Source organism: Westerdykella ornata (genome assembly GCF_010094085.1).
Source record: "Westerdykella ornata strain CBS 379.55 unplaced genomic scaffold EI97scaffold_6, whole genome shotgun sequence".
Lineage (NCBI taxonomy): Eukaryota > Fungi > Ascomycota > Dothideomycetes > Pleosporales > Sporormiaceae > Westerdykella > Westerdykella ornata.
The window spans coordinates 765,950-782,245 of record NW_022986856.1 but is presented as its reverse complement, the minus strand read 5'-3'; the positions used below and the strand labels follow the sequence as shown (position 1 = coordinate 782,245).

The window sequence follows — 16,296 nt, the reverse complement described above, 5'->3', positions numbered from 1 at the left end:
CAGAGTTGGGGAGAGGTGGAATCTCAGGTGGCAGAGGAATTGAGAGATATATGGCACGGCGCCGTGGTACGTACCTTCGTCAATAGGCATCAGCGTTTCTCTCACTGTGGTTCGTCTAAGGACACGTTAGCATTCGTTTGCTCAATCAAACGGAGGCAGGGCCTCTCCGATGCACGCTCAGATGGATAACACCCAGAAGTCAACCTACCGTCCTATCTTGCAGAACCAGGCGGTGCCGGAGGAGGGGCGGCAGGTGTCCCAGCAGGAGCAGCGGGACCACCAGCAGCAGGAGTTGCAGGAGGAGCCGCAGGAGCAGCCCCAACTGGAACCGCCGCTGGAGCCGGAGGTGGAGCAGCAGTGTCGCCCGCACCAGGAGCAGCACCTGCCGGTGGTTGGGACGCCGGCAGCTCGCCATCTTCCTGAGGTTTGACGAAGTGGAAGAAATTTGCTTGGAGATAACGGCAGTAGATGAACCAGAAGGCGACGCCCAGGACGGCAGTGAGGCCGATGGTGAGGAAGAAAGCAAAGGCGATCTCGTGGCTTTTCTTCATCTTGATCGTGGCCGTAAGAGACTGAGCGTCGTATGGCGGCCTGTCGCGCGATGGAGAAAGTGCAAGGTTTGTGAAAGTGCTTGGAGAGGGAGGTAGCGGAGCGGTGTTGAGAACAGCGAGATGTAAGTGGTGAAGATGAGTGTTGGGAACAACTTGAGATGGTGAAAGCGGGATAAAGTGTTAAAGGTTTGTAGCCAGCGACACATAGGGCGCCACAGCAGATAAAATATATTTCCTAACGTCCAGGGGAGCTTCCGAACCTGAGTTCAATTTTGGGTATGTTGACCAAGACAACGACTTTAGATGCTATTGCTATAATGCAGGCAGCCCACGATGAACGGCGCGCAACAGCCGCAAAACAGAGTCCACAAGCACTCGTTCCGCTTTCTCCAGCCACAGGCCATGTAAGTCCTTATGCAAACCCACGTCTACAAACTCTCGCAGCGCCTTTCTAACCTTCCAAGCGTCCACAGATTCCCAATGGAGAGCAACGTCAGCAGCACAAATGACTCTAATACCAAGCGTGAAAACTTCGGCCTTCGTTGTCCAACCCAATGGGCCATCTACCTCGGCCAGCGCAGTCTCAGTCAACGCGGCTAATCCTTCAAGGACCCAATCTGTGAGCGGCGAAGCGTGGAATTTGAAAACGCCCTGTGACACAGAACGGAGAGTATGCGCCCAAAAGTATGCATCCTCGACGTCGTCCTTGTACAAGTTCTGTTTCTCTTGCACGAAAAGCGCCGTGTCTTCCTGCCTCGCCTCGGCCAGTGTCTCTGCAAAGGACCCCTTGAACAGTGCGGCGCTGCAAGCGGTACCGGTCAAACGAAGCAATGCAGCCTTGCACAAATCCTCAGAGTCTCTGTACCGTTTTGAAAGGAACCTGCCGAGACGTTGTGTAGTAATGATTGGGACTGCGTCTGGAAGCTCTGCTCCATGGCCCTGGGTTCGAAGCATCCTATTTGCGACTTTGGCAGCCTCGTCACGTATGTCGTCATCATCGTCGTTCAGCATATCGTAGAGGACGAGTGCTAAGCCCAGAATCAGGCGGCGGCTGTTTTTGGAACTAGGCCTGTGGGTCCAGACGTTGTGTAGGGCGGACACCGATTGCAGAGCGGCGAAGCGTATGTCGAAAGCCTGGCAGATTAGCGACGCGTGCGGTGCACATCAATATAGAACAAACGTACATTGGTGTCCACTATCGTCATCCGCAAAATCCGGATGTAGCGTACGGTCAGCCGGACTGCTTCGATTTTCGGCTCCTTGAGATGCGTGAATGCAGCATCCAGAAAGAAAGCCAACAGATGCAATGCGCTTTGCATATTTGCCGGTGAGCCCTCTAGACAACGTGTTTGAAGCAACGCGGCGGTTTGTAGGGTATCCGAATCTCTCAGCAGTTCCAAATATTCGGAGTGAACTGCTTTATCTGCCAAGGATTCGGCCATGATGGTTTGACATCTCGTCAAGACCTCCTCGTCCTGGTCTTGCAATATCATCTCGTGGATATATGAAATCAGTCGAGCCTTGGATATAGTAAGCTGGGGAGGCAATGAATGGCGCATGACCTTCCCAAAGGACTCTAGAATGTCACAGCAAGCATCCGGATCGGTTACAGAGAGGCTCAATAGTAAACTTCGAACTCTCTCATCATGTGCTTCTGGTGAGGGCGCAGTCTCACTGCTGGTGTCGTTCAAGAGCCTGTCAAGCATGACGCGCAAATTCTGGGCTCTTTGGGACAAGGATTCGCCTTGTATTCTGTCGTATGTATTCTTGGCTTCTGCAGTGTTCGATGAGAACTTTGTCGACGGAAACAGCATTGCATTGCCCAGAGTTCTCTGATTCAGTGTCGTCATATCGCAGAGGTTGAGTATGTCTAGGAATGCCCCTTTTGTGAAAGGGCAGGCGCAGGGGCTCACCACTGCGGATTCTTGCCTCCGAAGATCGGACAATATCAAGTTGATGTTGTCTACGAAGTCAGCAGAATGACTCTGGTTTCTATGTGTCGTAGAACTTGAGGTGACGTTTCGGATGGACAGTGACATGATGAAAGCGTTCCACTCACCCGGACCACAGCTGGTGTCGCTTAGTAGGTATTGTTTTAACATGTATTTGATGCTCAGTAGCAGGCCGTGTTTGTAATTGTGGGCTGATGTTCCCAGCTTCCCAGAGAGCGACTGGATCGCATCATAGTACTCTCCTGGGAAGTGAAGTGATACTAGAGTCCGTGCTGCCATGTCGCGAAGGTGCCAATGGGGACTATGCAAAAGATGCTGGACAAACACTTTGATGGTCTGACGATGCGGGTCGGGGGGAGTTGCTTGACGAAGAATCTGCAAAGCGGGGAACACGCCCTCAGTGCCGTGAAGATCCATTGGGGAAGCACCCGTAGTTGATGTCATAGAGCCTTGAAGTGGCCCTTTGGGATCAAGGAGATTGGTCAGTATACCCACGAGATGCGGGTATTTGTTGTAGGAGAACCGAGAAGACTTCGTTCGATTATGGTCTTTCCAGTCCTGCGCTTCGTCGCTTCCCAAGAGCCTTTCGATTAAAGCTTTGAAGAGCATCAACCCGCAGTTCCGAATGGGCCAGCTGAAATACGTAAGTCGCTGTCTGTCAAATGAACCCTCGCGACGTACATGTGTGACTTGATTGTTCTAGCCGCAAGATCGAGGCCATCACCAATATACGTCTCGGACGCAGCACTAAGTTTTGAGGTGGTGAATATCTCTTTTATGCAGTTCAGTGCATGTACTTGCGGAAGTCGGCTCTCTTCAATGTTAGTGCTCCGGCCTTCTTTCGAAGCTTCTTTGACCAGATCTTGAAAAGCCTGAACGAACAGTGGTCCGCCAAGTGGCTGCTCGGCTGCTATGATGCCAGCCATCAGTGAAGGTATCCCTGCGGATCGTCGTGTTATGGCGCTAGCTTTGTCCTGTATGCAAGCAAGAGTGTCCTATGCGTTCAGTCACGCTCATGAACATTACCTTGGTGTTTTCTTACCTGATACCACACTTGGGGTAGTTGCCGAAGACGGTCTTCATCACCTGCAATAGCACGACGACAAAACGCCGCACACGCCAGCGAAACGGTCGAGAATGCCCCGCGATGCCGGAGCTCCACAAGCTGCACGAAGCAGAGTTTTCCCAATACTTCAAAACGGTCTGAACTCAGAACTGCCGTGTTGCCGGTACCTATCGGGGCTTTGGAGATTATGGTACGAAGAAGAACGCTCTCACAGTCAGCAAAATCAGACCAGACTCTGCAAGGAATCCGTACCTTGCTTCTTTCAATCCCCTCCATGAGTAGCTCAATATCTCCTTCGTATCTAGGCTGGACTCCTCCTCAATCTCATCCGGAACATGTCCCTCTGGCGCATCTGCACAAAGTACGTTTTGAATACAAGTCCACAATCGTTCGAAGCCGACAAGAATGCGATCATGAATGTCCTTCCACAGCTGAAGATCGGCCGTGGGTAACACAGCCATGGTTGAGTAGAAATCATCTTGGTCCATGATATATCTGTCAAGTCAGGCTTTAGCCTCGCAACGACGAAAATGAACTCACCTTAAGGATGCAAAAGTGCCATGAACCGGACGTCCGTTCACCGCCAAGGATAAATCGGTCTGGGCAACATCAATAGTGTCCTCTAGCTGCTTCGTGAGGTGCTGTAGTATCCGGTTCTTTGTCCACTGGCATCCATCTGCGACCTCGAATCCAGACAAGTCTCCTCCGCATTGGCGGAAAAGTAAAGAATATGCTCGAGCAACCCCGTCAGCCTGGTCCGCACGCCCGGTGCGAAGCATTGTCATCTCCGCCCGTGATATCATCCTCGGTATTAGGGACAAAGTACTTGCTCTTTTGTCATTTGGAATAGAGTCTAAGGAAAGCTCAAGGATGGAAACAGAGGCGCTTCGGATATCATCGAATGGGTCAAGTACCAGGTCGAGCAACAGTCGCATGAGGCGTGGATTCGAGAGATGAAGAGAATGTGCCCAGTGCAATTGCCCTTGAGCGGATTTGGACAGATGATGATACGGGACGTTCGGGTCCAGGCCGCACCTGAAGAGAATTGCAAGCGCCTTCAGAGCTGTAATCCGCCGTTGATATGAAGAACTAGGACGTAGCTCCCACTCCAGGAAATGGGTGTACCATAGGATGAATCTCAATGAGTCTTCCAGCGGATCTGGCCTCCCAGACGGAACGTCCACACCGCTGTTCGAGCGGCTCGAGAATGGTATACGGTTTTGGGGCTGAACGGTCTTGCCTGTTGTCATCTTCATCATGGTGGCAGTGCTCCCTTTGAGGCGTTCAATCAGCCGTTGCACGTGGTTTAGGACCTCCTTCCGAAAATTGGCGTCTGTATCGGTGTGAAGGTGGACCAAATGACGTCTAAGAGACTTCAATACACCTGCAGTGACAGTGCGAGTCACTGCAGTTGAATAAACGGAGAGAAACAGTCCGGCAAGGCGGACGTCCGGTTCTGGAGCAGACACCCATACATCGAACAAGCTCTCCCGGATGTGTATGGTATTGGTATGGATATCAATAGCACTTGATTGGTCGTCTAGAAGTCTATAAGCGTCAAAAAATCAAAGATTACCTCAATGGATTGACTCACCAACGTCCTTAATGATACCTAATTCCTTCCCTGTCTGTAATGCACCCAGAAGGATTGCGAACTCCTCGGCCATGCTTAGATTATTGGCATGTTCGTCATATGTATATAATAAGACCGGTAGAGCCTCCTTCGAATGTAGGTGCTTGGCGAGATGCAGGTAGGAAAGGAATCGGAGATATTCCTCTATGTTTGGCAGGAAACAGTGTGGGAAGACGTGGGTCTTGAATTCCTGCATCCTGTCTTGCCAAATATTAAGTGTTTCCACCACTGGTTCTATCCATAAAGGCGAAATCTGCTGCTCAGTATCGAGGTCGTTACTGGCTAGGGGAGACTTTCGTAAAGAACCGAGAAAACTTTTTATCAAGTGGCCAGCGGATAGAGAAGTATCATGATGTACTACCCAGGATAGAAAAATTCGGAAGATATCCTGAGTAAGTCTTCCCAGATTTGAATCCGTCTCACACCTACCCTGATCAAAGTTGGTTGCGTACAGGTCGACCAGCTGAGCAAGTGACGTGATATCTTTCTGCAAAAAGTATGCTAGACCCTGCAAGGCTGGCTTCACCTGTCCACGATTCCTCGTCCGGCAGATAATGTCAATGAAGGTCAAGACTGCGTGGAGCTTGAGTTCCATTGATCTCTCGGTCTGGCTTTTCAAGAGAACCCCTGTGAGGGTCAGCAGCATTTGGCGCATGGACTTCCCCTTCGTATTTTCAGATCTCTGAATGTATACCTGGAATAAGCGCATCCATATTGCGTCATCCAGAACTGCCAGGAGCCAATTTTCATTGCCAGATTCCTGGCACTTTTCGATTACAGCGCAAAGCAGATTACATGCTGCTGCTCTGTGGGATGCTGGTAGGCCGTCTACTATTTCCGCTGTCTCAAAAATAGGGTCGACGAACTCGTTCAATCTTCTACGTATTTCGTTAGGGCTACCAGAGCGACTGCACTGTTTTTAAGGGCTTGCTGCCTTACTTGATGCTGTCTGTACTGTTCGGGTTTTCCCCTTCAAGTGCAGAAAGCATTCCTGAACAGTCCTTCGAAAGACCCCGTAGGACCTGTTCTGGGACCGGAACCTCCATTGGGATTACAGTCGCCATCGCTGCACGTGTTGCATCTCTTCCTCCCATCATATTTAATGTGGGTGAGTTCGCGTCGAGTGGGAAAGTTCGTTCTGCAACTTACGGCTAAACCGCATATGGCTAACGTGGCTTACACTTTAGGATTAGCGTAGTCCATATTTCGACTTCATCTCGACTTCATCTCAACTTCACTAGTCACAAGTCCAAAACTAACCGCAGATTCGACAATTTTTGATGATACCAAAACCGAGCATGCGAAATCTTGAGCCCAGCGATATTTCCTTCCCATGAGCGCGCAGACCAGAGGTTCCATGAGTCTGTTATAATCGCCTCCAGAAGGAGATTAAGAAGAGGAATTATAAGGCGTTACTTAAAATAGACTCATCCAGAATGTCAAAGTACGCTCGATCCTCGACCTTCGACATCCCATGTGCTTGCTATATAGTTGATGGGGCGTCTGCGAACCTACTGTCGGGCAGGGGGGATTCTGACGTCGGTGGATAGACAAAAGCCTGCCAATCAACCTGTGTGGCTGTACGCATCGAAACTATTTCATGGACTTGCCTCCATGGCGCAAACCTCGTCAGAAGTCCGTGATACTGATTGCTTACCGCGTGCCTCAGCAACAACGGACGGAAGTGGGACGTAGCAGACACCTGTACTGGGTAATGCTGTCTTGCGCATCTAGGACATGCACCTGAGGACATGGTGCCTGGTACACTAACTACTGAACAGCCTTATTTACGCTGGAGACCGTATCGAGGAGATTCTGGTCTCGATGGCGACAACCTGTGATAGTGGCTTCACCGCAACTTTTACCGTGCGTTTGCAGAGATATCATATGATCCGCGCATACTACGGAGGTCGCGCAGGCAACCGGATTTTTGAGCCTTGCCTCGCCGCAATTTGTTCATTTCCTTTTCATCGTCCCCCGCATCCGTCCTCAATTTCCGACATATCAACACTTGTAAGCGGACGCCGAACTGTTTGTCTATATTTCGCATCAAACACTGTCAGGCTAATCTCACAAGCACTACGCCGTACTGTTTTGACGTCTGTATCACCATGGCCAACGGAAGCTCATATACTCGTGGAGATAGAGAGCCGAGCCTCGACTCCCTCTTTGGCTCTTCCGCGGTCGAAAACGAAGGAATTGGGCAATCTCGGCGCGTTAGACACGCAACAACTCTACAGGTCGAATACGGCTATGTATCAATACAAGATGCGAATCTGAGAGCGCAATCTGCTAGGGACGCAGATTCCCCGGTCAGCCCTCCTGCACCGGTGGCACGAATGGTTCCCCTTGCTAGGCACACTTCTTCGGTTGGTTCCGCAGCAAGAGGCTCCACGAATAGACTGCAAAGGTCCCTCGTCCAAGGTACCTTGCATGATGATACGTTACCGCGGCAAATACCTAGAGCACCTGTTGGTCAGGTCCGCGATGCCAGACGAACCGACAACCACCGGCTTGGTGCCGGGAGCGCTCACTCACCGCTCATAATACCAGAGCTATCTGATGAAGATGGAGAATCAGGGTCCTGCACACAGCCGCCAGCGCGTACCTCGAACAAGAGTGGAGAGGCGCATGGTATACATCGTGCTGGCAAACGCAGCCAGTCCAGTTATCCCCTCTCCACCCCGCAAACAGCAATCCAGCAGCATTCCCAGGAGCAACCTCGACCGTTAAATACCTCTCTTCCACATTCGGTTGGAACTCCTTCCTCGATGCCATCAGCGATGCCATCGTCAACCTCACATGGCGACAATTCAACCATGGGCAAGAAACGGCCTCGGCTCCCGAGCCCAAACATGGAAGTTGGATCGGCACCAAAACGTGTTCTCACCGCGTCTACACCTCGTCCAGGTCCGTTCCTCTTGAGTTCTTCATCTAGCGAGGAGGAACTGACCAAGCCATCGCCTCCAGTACCGGGAAGAAAGCTCAATCTAGCTCGATTCAAGCAGGCGATGGCGCAGAAGGCACAAGCGCAGGCGAAAGGATTCCCTACTCCCCCGGCGAATATCCAGAAAGGGACGACCTCGACCGTCCCGAAAGGCGAGTTTGTCAACAACGCCCCTGCAGTAAAGGCGGTTGAGCAGCCATCACAAGGGATCGGAAATCCCATGGCTGGTGGTGGGCACTCCGGTACAGGTCAACAGAAAGATAAGCGGCTACCAGCGAAGAGCAAGGGAATGGAAAGAGGCAAAAACAAATTTGATTCAGGCGATAAGCCCTACTCTCAGCCTAGGGATGCAAGTGTTGCAGAAGTTGTGGATAGGCAATTGGCTCAAAGAACAAACAACTCTTCTCCTGACAACCCTTCTAGGGGCACGCCGAAACCCAATGCTACCACAAAACCCCCACAACAGCAAGTCAACGTCGCTAGTGCCCCAAGGAGTACGCCCTCCAACGCTCCAACGCCTGTACCGTCAGGTTTACGGACCGAAAAAAGAGCCCATCCATGGGGTAACGGTCAGCAAGGGGCGCAAAAACGGGAAGTTGTCCAGAGACCAGCGAGCGGGTCTCAAGAATCTCAGAATTCCCAGCGTTCCTCAATTCCGCCTGCAAAAGCGGAAAGCCGGGACATGTCACTGAAAAAGTTGACCTCGACTGGATCGCTGCCAGCTGGAAAGAAAGTAGGACTCGCGCTGGACAAAGGTGCATGTTTCACGGAGGACCAGAAGAAGACTGGAATGGAGAACGCTCAAATTGAAGCACAGAAGTCCAGGTCAATGGCTTCGCAGGCAGAATTGAAGGAAAATGGCCCTGCTAACACGAGAATGTCTGCACCTTTGCAGAGAAGCGCTCAACTAACCCAGGGGGCCTCTACTGCTGCAGCGGAGAGACCAAGATCCCCCATTGCGGCGGACGCTCGTGGTACGTCAACAATGCATGCGAATGGACCAGCAGTTAACCGTCAGGCTACAGGTGAAACGACCACGCCCACGAACGGCACGCAGAATAAAGTCCAGGCTACGTCGAATGGTAGCTTTGCAGTGTCACCGGTACCTGCTCTAGCTGCTCAGCCCAATGGAAGATCTAGGCAGCTACAGCAGAGTGTCTCGAATGCGCCGAAACCTCCTCCCAAACCAGCCGTGGCGAATCCCCATAACACTCCCCAAGCCCAGCCTTCACAGCCCAGTCCACGACCGGTGGAATCGGTCAAACCATCTAACATACCTGCGCTTCCTCCTCAATCCAGTGCCAGGCAGCCTGTACAGCATGCGCCGCCTGATAGTACTCTTAGTCGTCGGGCCAACCCGGTTGCTCCTCCGAAGTTAGCCGTAAGAGCGTCTGTACCTACGACCCAGGTTGGAAATGAGCTTCGAAAGTCATCCAATCCCGTTGGGCGAGATGGAGTGAAAAGGGCGGATGATGGAAAATCGGGCACTGCGTCTGCGGCACCTGGTGAAGCACCCAAGGACAAAGTCCAGCCAGCGCCGAAAGGGACTATCCCGAAGATGGCACCGGTGGTCACTGTACAGCAGCCCACTGAAACTACCAAGGATGCGCCTCTATCAACGGCTAAGTACACTCGGGCCCTCGAGAACAACATGCCGAACGCAGAGACAGCAAAGAAGGCTCTCCAACCGGCGGGGTCTACGGAAGCGGAAACGGACGCATCAAGGGATACCACGATGAAAGATGCCCCGGATTCAGTCCATGTCCCACCTGACACGGGGGACGCAATATCCAAAGTCATAAAACAAACCCCTTCCTTCACACCCGGTACGCGAACGCCACGAACGAACCTCACCAACACCACCGCCTCTGCGCCAACCCCAGAAACCAATCCCACTAGAAACAGCAGTACCCCAAATGCCGCGAATCCATCAGCCTCCGCAATAGCTACTGCTACCACCACGCACATCGCCACCACCACAATCCCTACCCTCCCACAAACCCAAACATTCACCTACACTCTCCACCAAAAGCTCTACACCGAACTCGACAATCCGTCTCTCATCCCGTCCACTCCGCTCTCACCACCCTATACCTCCCTCGCCGCCGCAAACGCACAAGCCGCGCTGCTCGTCGCAGCCACAAAATCCTTCCACGCGTCCCACAACATCCACTTCTCGTCAGTGAGGGAGTTTAGAGACGAGAACGACTGCCTGGTGTTTGTGGGCGTGGGCACTAATCCGGCAGCTGGGGATGATGTCGCGGGGAGAAAGAATTACTGTCGAATCTGGGTGGAGCGCAGAGTCGTCCTCGGGGACGTGCGCGGCACTGCGGATGCAGCGGAGAGCGGCGATGCTCAAGGCGGTAGAACCGAGTATATCTGCAAAACCCTATTTCTGCTCCGCCTGTGCAAAGTCATTGTCAATGATAGCAGCGATTCTGAAGCCGACGACGGTGATGACGGCGACAGCGGCGAGGTTAGACTCGAGTATATCCCCCTCTCGGACCCGGCGATCCGACGCCTCAACGTCTTCTCTGAGGTGTACACGGTGCGTGCCCAGGCGAATAGCGCGGCACGGAGGCTGCAGATTGGGCTGAGCCATAAGAAGGAGCCGCTCAAGGAGACGGAGCGGAGGTGGCAGGAGGAGGAGAATAGGAGGTTGATGGATAAGATTCATGTGCTGGAGGGATTGGATACGGTGATTGGGAGTGGGGATGAGAGTGAGGAAGGGGAGGAGAAGGAGAAGGGCAAGGGCAAGGGCAAGGGCAAGGGAAGGAAGAAGACGGAGGCGGAGAGGGAGGCGGAGAAGCCTGCGAGGAGGAGGGGTTGCTGGGAGAGCGAGTTCAATGGGTTAGGTGGGGAGAGGTACAGGCTTTGGGTGGAGAGGGTCCAGGTCTGCGGGCCGAGGAATATGTGAGAGCGAGGTATGTTCTTCGGAATCGATCTGAGGAGCGGATTGAGGCGAAACAATGGCTGGGGGAATGACTGGGCGCGGCCCGGTGTGACTATCTTCGCTGACGAGGTATACCGATTAGCTTGTGAAGTTTCCCTTTGGTGTGTTTTCGTAGAGAAAAGGGGATGGTGCGAGTGATAGCTCTATGACAAGCATCATGTTTTCTCTTCTTTCCGTCAGGACTTAGTGCACATTCTAAAGGACTTGACCAAGCGTGACCCCCTTGATTTCGATTTCCTTACTCCAAGTCGGCAACCCATCGACAGTGGTTGCCGTGGACGAATCTTCATCACCAGATTTTGTACACCTCCCCATATTAACACCTTCGTAGTAGATAAACATGCAATACCTAAGTCCTAAGTCTGCTTTAGCTCTACACCCGGCGCTTCGGTTTGAAATCAAAGAAGAAGACCTTGTTTCCCAGCAGATTTATCCAGTGGCTTCTCAGCGGCCCCCAGTAACTCCAACCGTCATTCCTCGTCACCATCGTGCGTTAATTTTCCACCAAAAAAACTCCCTTCCCGAAAGCAAAATGCAGCGAGTGGATATCACTAAACAATCCCAGAACTCAACCCCGAACAGGAGAAAAACCAAACGGCAAACAAACGCCACGCTAACCCACACCCTAGAATCCCACGCCTACGACTAATCTATCAACCCCCCTTCTCTTTCCCCTCCCCACCTACCGCGCAAAAGCCCCCTCAGCATCATCCCCCAACCCCCTAAACGCAATCCGCCCATTACTCCTCAGGACCTCGCACACCGTCTCAGCACTCAACTCATACCCGCTCTTCCTCCAGCGCGCATTGAGCCAATCCGCCAACGCATCCGCGCTACAACTAAACCGTCGCGTATCCCACTCATGCAGAATGAGATCGATGATGGGTTTATCGGGCAAGGGCTCCGGGTTCGGCGACTGCAGGGGCACGCTGGACAAGGGCAGCGGCAGCGCGCGCGGCGGGAACGTGGCTTCGTAGGCCGTCAGGAAGTGCAGGAGGAGGTGCTCCGTGTGCGGGCGCGAGGCGAGCGTCATGCCGAAGGGTTGGCCATTCAGTTTGAGCGCCGAGAGCGGGCATGCGGCTGTTGGGTAGCCGGCGGCGGCGGCGAGGGACGAGAGGGCTGCGTCCCCTGGTGCGACGACGATGTCGAGTTGGTGGGCGGCAAAGAGGTAGTCGAGGCCGTCGCGGCCGCCGGCTGTTTGGAGGTGTTGGCGGGCGTGTGAGACTTGTTCGCGCATGACGCCCGATTGGAGGGCGGCCATGAGGTCGTTCTGTGTAGGGCAGGCTGAGGTCATGGCTGTTAGTGAAGCTGATAGTAAATGAAAAGGGTTCGGGGAAGACGTACAAGGTGGGAGGCAGAGCTCTGGGTGTTCGAGGTTGAAGTTGATGATTTCGGCTAGGGAGTGGACTTTTGTGACTTTGAATTGGCGGATGAACTCTGCGAGGCATTCTTTGAACTCGGAGTCTACCGGACCGACATCAGTCTTCACGATTCTTGCAATAGCGGCATCAGATGATGATGGATACTCACAAACAATGGGTTCAAAGCTGTTCGTGCCATCTTCTAAATTTAGGCTCGACTGCGGCGGCAGCTCCACAGGATACACAATGTCGACGCCCATCTGAATCAGCGACTGTACCACCAAGTCGTATTTCTGCAACTGCAAGCCACACAAGTCAGCACGGACAGCCACAAGGCTTAGATGCAATTTCCGAAATCCCAGCCGCTAAAGAGACATCTGTGTCTCTCCAGAAGCAGACATGATCCCAGTAAGGAAGTAAAACATACCATGAAGCGCTCGGCATCGGCGTTGATCCGACCACTCTTCCGCCACTGTTTCCAGATGGTCGGCTCGGTAAATCCAATCCTGAGGTTCCCCCAATCCTCGCGGATCCGGAAACATGTGTTGGGCATCTTGGTCCCTGTCTCTTTGCTTGTCGGCAACATCATGGCATCCATCAGGGCCACCAAGTCCTTGGCCGACTTCGCCATTCCGCCAGCGGAATCGAACGTCTTCGAGAGACAGAAAATGCCGTCCATGGGAATCTCGCCAACGGTTGGTTTCAGCGCGTAGAGTGCGGCTCGATTCGCAGGCGTGATCAGAGAGCCTATCGTGTCGGTTCCTACGGCCAGAGTGCTGAATCCCGAAGCCACGCTGACTGCGGGGCCGGTTGATGAGCCGCCGGGAGCGGACAGCTCCCAGTGGAGCTTCTTCTTCGCAATGTGCCGTGCGACATAAGGTGACTGGCACTGGCCACCGACTGCCGACCATCCCGGGGGCATTGAGGGATTCTTCAGACCGCAGAACTCGGTGAGGTTGGCTTTGCCCAAGATGATGATGCCTCGCCGGATGAGTCGGTCTACTATGGTAGCATTCTTCTTTGGTATACAGCCAACGAACGCATATGAGCCTGGAATTGCATTATTAGCTAAAAGTGTCGACAATTAGATGGTGACTGGACAGCACGCACCGACGGTCGTATCCATTCCCAAGTCTGCATCAGTCATGATATTGTCCTTTAGCACCACTGGCACGCCATGAAGCGGCCCTCTTCGTTTCCCCCTTGCCCTTTCCGCATCCAACTTCTTCGCTATGCGAATGAGCTCATGTTTTGGCGCGACAGAGATCAAGGCCCGTAATTGGCGTCCCCTCCTGTTATGCTGCTCAATCTGGTGAAGATACGTCTCTACAATCTCCACGCTGGTAAGTGCCCCGGTGTTCAACAGCTCGGAAAGCTCCCACGCAGTCGCCGTCAGTGGATCGAATTCTGGAGGGTTGGAGAAGTCGCTAGACGTGAAGGACAGCTTCCGAGCCGCTTTGAGAGATTCGAAATAGGCGGGCGGTAGCTCTGGCTCAATGTTGGGTGCCAGAGCAGCTTTGATATACCGAAACATGCTGCCTGTGGGTTCACGGTCCACGATATGTAATTGTGATCTGCTCGCGTCCGAGGCCCGGGTCACGGGAATGGCTGCCGATCTGGGAATCTGGGGATCTGGGGAAATAGGGTTCGGGTAGACCCGCCGGGAGTGGAGACGTTGGAGGGAAAAAGCAAAGAAAGGGAATGACGACGACTCGCGAGAGGAAAGGATCTCGACAGTCAAAAAGAAAGTTCAACGCAGCATCAATCAGTTGACAAAGCAAGCAGCGCACGGGTGGCAGGCTGGGTTGCGTCTAAATAAGAAATAGGTGTGGTCGCCATGTCCTGCACAGTGCAGGCCACCCTCCACCCGAGGTTGACGAGCATGGATGGGCCAAAGCCTGGTCACAACCTGGTTCCATCTACGGTAATCAACAATGTGGCGTCCACCCTTCTGAGCTCTGTGTATGCGACTTGGACGAACAACGTGTCGCCGGCTAGGAACCCTCGTCCATAGTCCAATCGGTTGGCCTCTGAATGGGCTGGGAGCCTTGTGGATGCTGTTGGAAAGGGCCCTCGTTCGTGCGGTCCAGCGACTCCACTCCCCCAGAAGCGGCATGGTGAATTCTATCAGAGTTTGGCCCGCCAGCCCGTGAATTGCAAAAGGGTTCCTATGCCACCACCAACTCTTTTTACCCGGCGCGCAGGCCCGCGCGGCGCCTCGAACGGCTTCGTCGGTTCGCTTACCCTCTGATCTGGATGGATGGGCGAACGCATACCTGGAAAGCCCACGCCGCAAGAGTCACACAACGTGACATTATTGCAATGGTTGCACTGTAACACGGCAGCCAGCAGAGATGCGCTCATGGAACGCCTCAGAACGAACCTGCCCAATTTCCCAGAGACATCACCTCGCCGTTCTGCGACGTCGATACGTGCTTACTGCAGCGTCCCTCAGCAGAAAGTTTGTACCTGGCCCGTAGGTATGCACCTCAAACCCATCTCACGCAGAGGTGGGGTTCGTAGGATCACTGAGCTGAACCGTGATGAATGCGATGAGAGCAGCCAGGTTCCCCTTTTCGCGTCCTGGAACCCCGTCCATCGTCCAGAGAAAGGTGCGACTACACCGAGTCAGGAAGAGGATCACCGATGGTGCCGATGTCGTCGCATCTTGTCAGCAGCATCAGCATGTTTCGCCCATATCCTGTGCCCAACCCACGCAGCAAGCCCACCTGGTCGCCGTTCATGCTGTTCCATTCTTCCAATAAAGTTGCAAATAATAATACGCAAAAGCGAGCAACTTCTCTGCTCGCCAGCAGCTGGTGCCGCGGTCATGTGCTGTGAGACCTTCGGTTGATGAGCCATACAATACTGCGTGTACCAGGGGCCTCCGGCAATCCGACTATGAGGTGCATTTTGCGGGGATCGGCTGTGGATTTACTTGTAATTGATATTGAAGTTCGTACCACCATCTCCAAGCGCGCGGTAGCTTTTCGGTGGGCCCGACGTCCGTGTTGTGGTAGTTATTTTAATCGCGTGGTTTTCTGTCATGAAAATACCCAAGTACTTTTCATGGTCTCCACATCTCAACATGTCCCTTTCCACAACAATCCTGCAAATTTCAGTTCGAACAAACTGCGCCCTTCACCTACCTGCATGAGGCACGGCAAGCCCCAACCGAGCGACAGCTTCTGGAAATGCTTTCCTGCGCACACCCCCCCCAGTCCATAGCACGGCTATTGGTCGCCACGTCCAACGGCTGGTAATAGGTATAATGCCAACAGATATAACTGACTAGCGCGTCCATTCACTGTCTCGACTCATCGGCGCAATATAACGACCCCGCCTTTTCTCCACAGTCTGGGCGCAAGAAAGATGCCACGATCGATATAGTACCGCTGCTGGTACCGACTCCCAGCACGAGGAGCATCAGGTGAACAAAGTGTCCCTTCCCGTAGACCTGGGAGGAAAACCCACGCGCTGGCCGTGCGTCCTCTCTGGCTCTGCAGATTCAGACTGCACAGAGTGTGTGGGCTCCGCCGGTTGACCGCGCATACCGAAGGTCGATCCAGGTTGGGCTCCAAGGACATATTGACTTCATCTATCCTCTACCAGGTCGTGACCTCCAAATACCGAAGGCCCTACCCGCGGAGCCAAATATAACTCCCAACGACTTTTTGTCGATTTCCACATCTCTCTTTACCGCCGGCTTCATTCATCAGACGACTTTTGCCCCATCTGCAAGGGGGGCGAGAGAAGTCTGTTTCATGCTTCTCTGCAGCGAAGCCGGAATGATCGACTCGTTGCCAATTCTGGGGAAAATATGTCGGCTGCAG

General features: G+C 53.2%; 4 protein-coding genes across 4 annotated transcripts; 1 reads left to right on the top strand and 3 right to left on the bottom strand.

Moving 5' to 3' along the window:
* Positions 1–785: 785 nt before the first annotated feature.
* EI97DRAFT_415834 (uncharacterized protein) lies at positions 786–6,302 on the bottom strand (the record flags this gene model as incomplete). The annotated part of the gene is made up of 9 exons (XM_033796872.1): positions 786–1,685; positions 1,736–2,514; positions 2,611–3,137; positions 3,185–3,498; positions 3,546–3,774; positions 3,822–4,064; positions 4,110–5,109; positions 5,164–6,080; positions 6,142–6,302. The coding sequence occupies 9 exons, from the start codon at positions 6,297–6,299 to the stop codon at positions 864–866; spliced, it is 4,989 nt and encodes a 1,662-aa protein (XP_033655527.1). The 3' UTR covers positions 786–863.
* Positions 6,303–8,305: 2,003 nt separating this feature from the next.
* Positions 8,306–11,281, top strand: EI97DRAFT_432077 (uncharacterized protein). Its single transcript, XM_033798083.1, has 2 exons — positions 8,306–9,123; positions 9,175–11,281. The coding sequence occupies exons 1-2, from the start codon at positions 8,370–8,372 to the stop codon at positions 11,064–11,066; spliced, it is 2,646 nt and encodes an 881-aa protein (XP_033655526.1). The 5' UTR covers positions 8,306–8,369; the 3' UTR covers positions 11,067–11,281.
* A 486-nt stretch (positions 11,282–11,767) lies between these two features.
* On the bottom strand, positions 11,768–14,112 carry EI97DRAFT_280177 (amidase signature enzyme). Its single transcript, XM_033794349.1, has 5 exons — positions 13,574–14,112; positions 12,891–13,513; positions 12,633–12,762; positions 12,447–12,566; positions 11,768–12,386 (listed from the first exon to the last, which is right to left on the bottom strand). The coding sequence occupies exons 1-5, from the start codon at positions 13,995–13,997 to the stop codon at positions 11,785–11,787; spliced, it is 1,899 nt and encodes a 632-aa protein (XP_033655525.1). The 5' UTR covers positions 13,998–14,112; the 3' UTR covers positions 11,768–11,784.
* EI97DRAFT_280193 (uncharacterized protein) lies at positions 14,113–15,040 on the bottom strand. Its single transcript, XM_033794350.1, has 2 exons — positions 14,740–15,040; positions 14,113–14,689 (listed from the first exon to the last, which is right to left on the bottom strand). Exons 1-2 carry the CDS (start codon positions 14,825–14,827, stop codon positions 14,229–14,231), a joined length of 549 nt encoding a protein of 182 aa, XP_033655524.1. The 5' UTR covers positions 14,828–15,040; the 3' UTR covers positions 14,113–14,228.
* Positions 15,041–16,296: the final 1,256 nt, after the last annotated feature.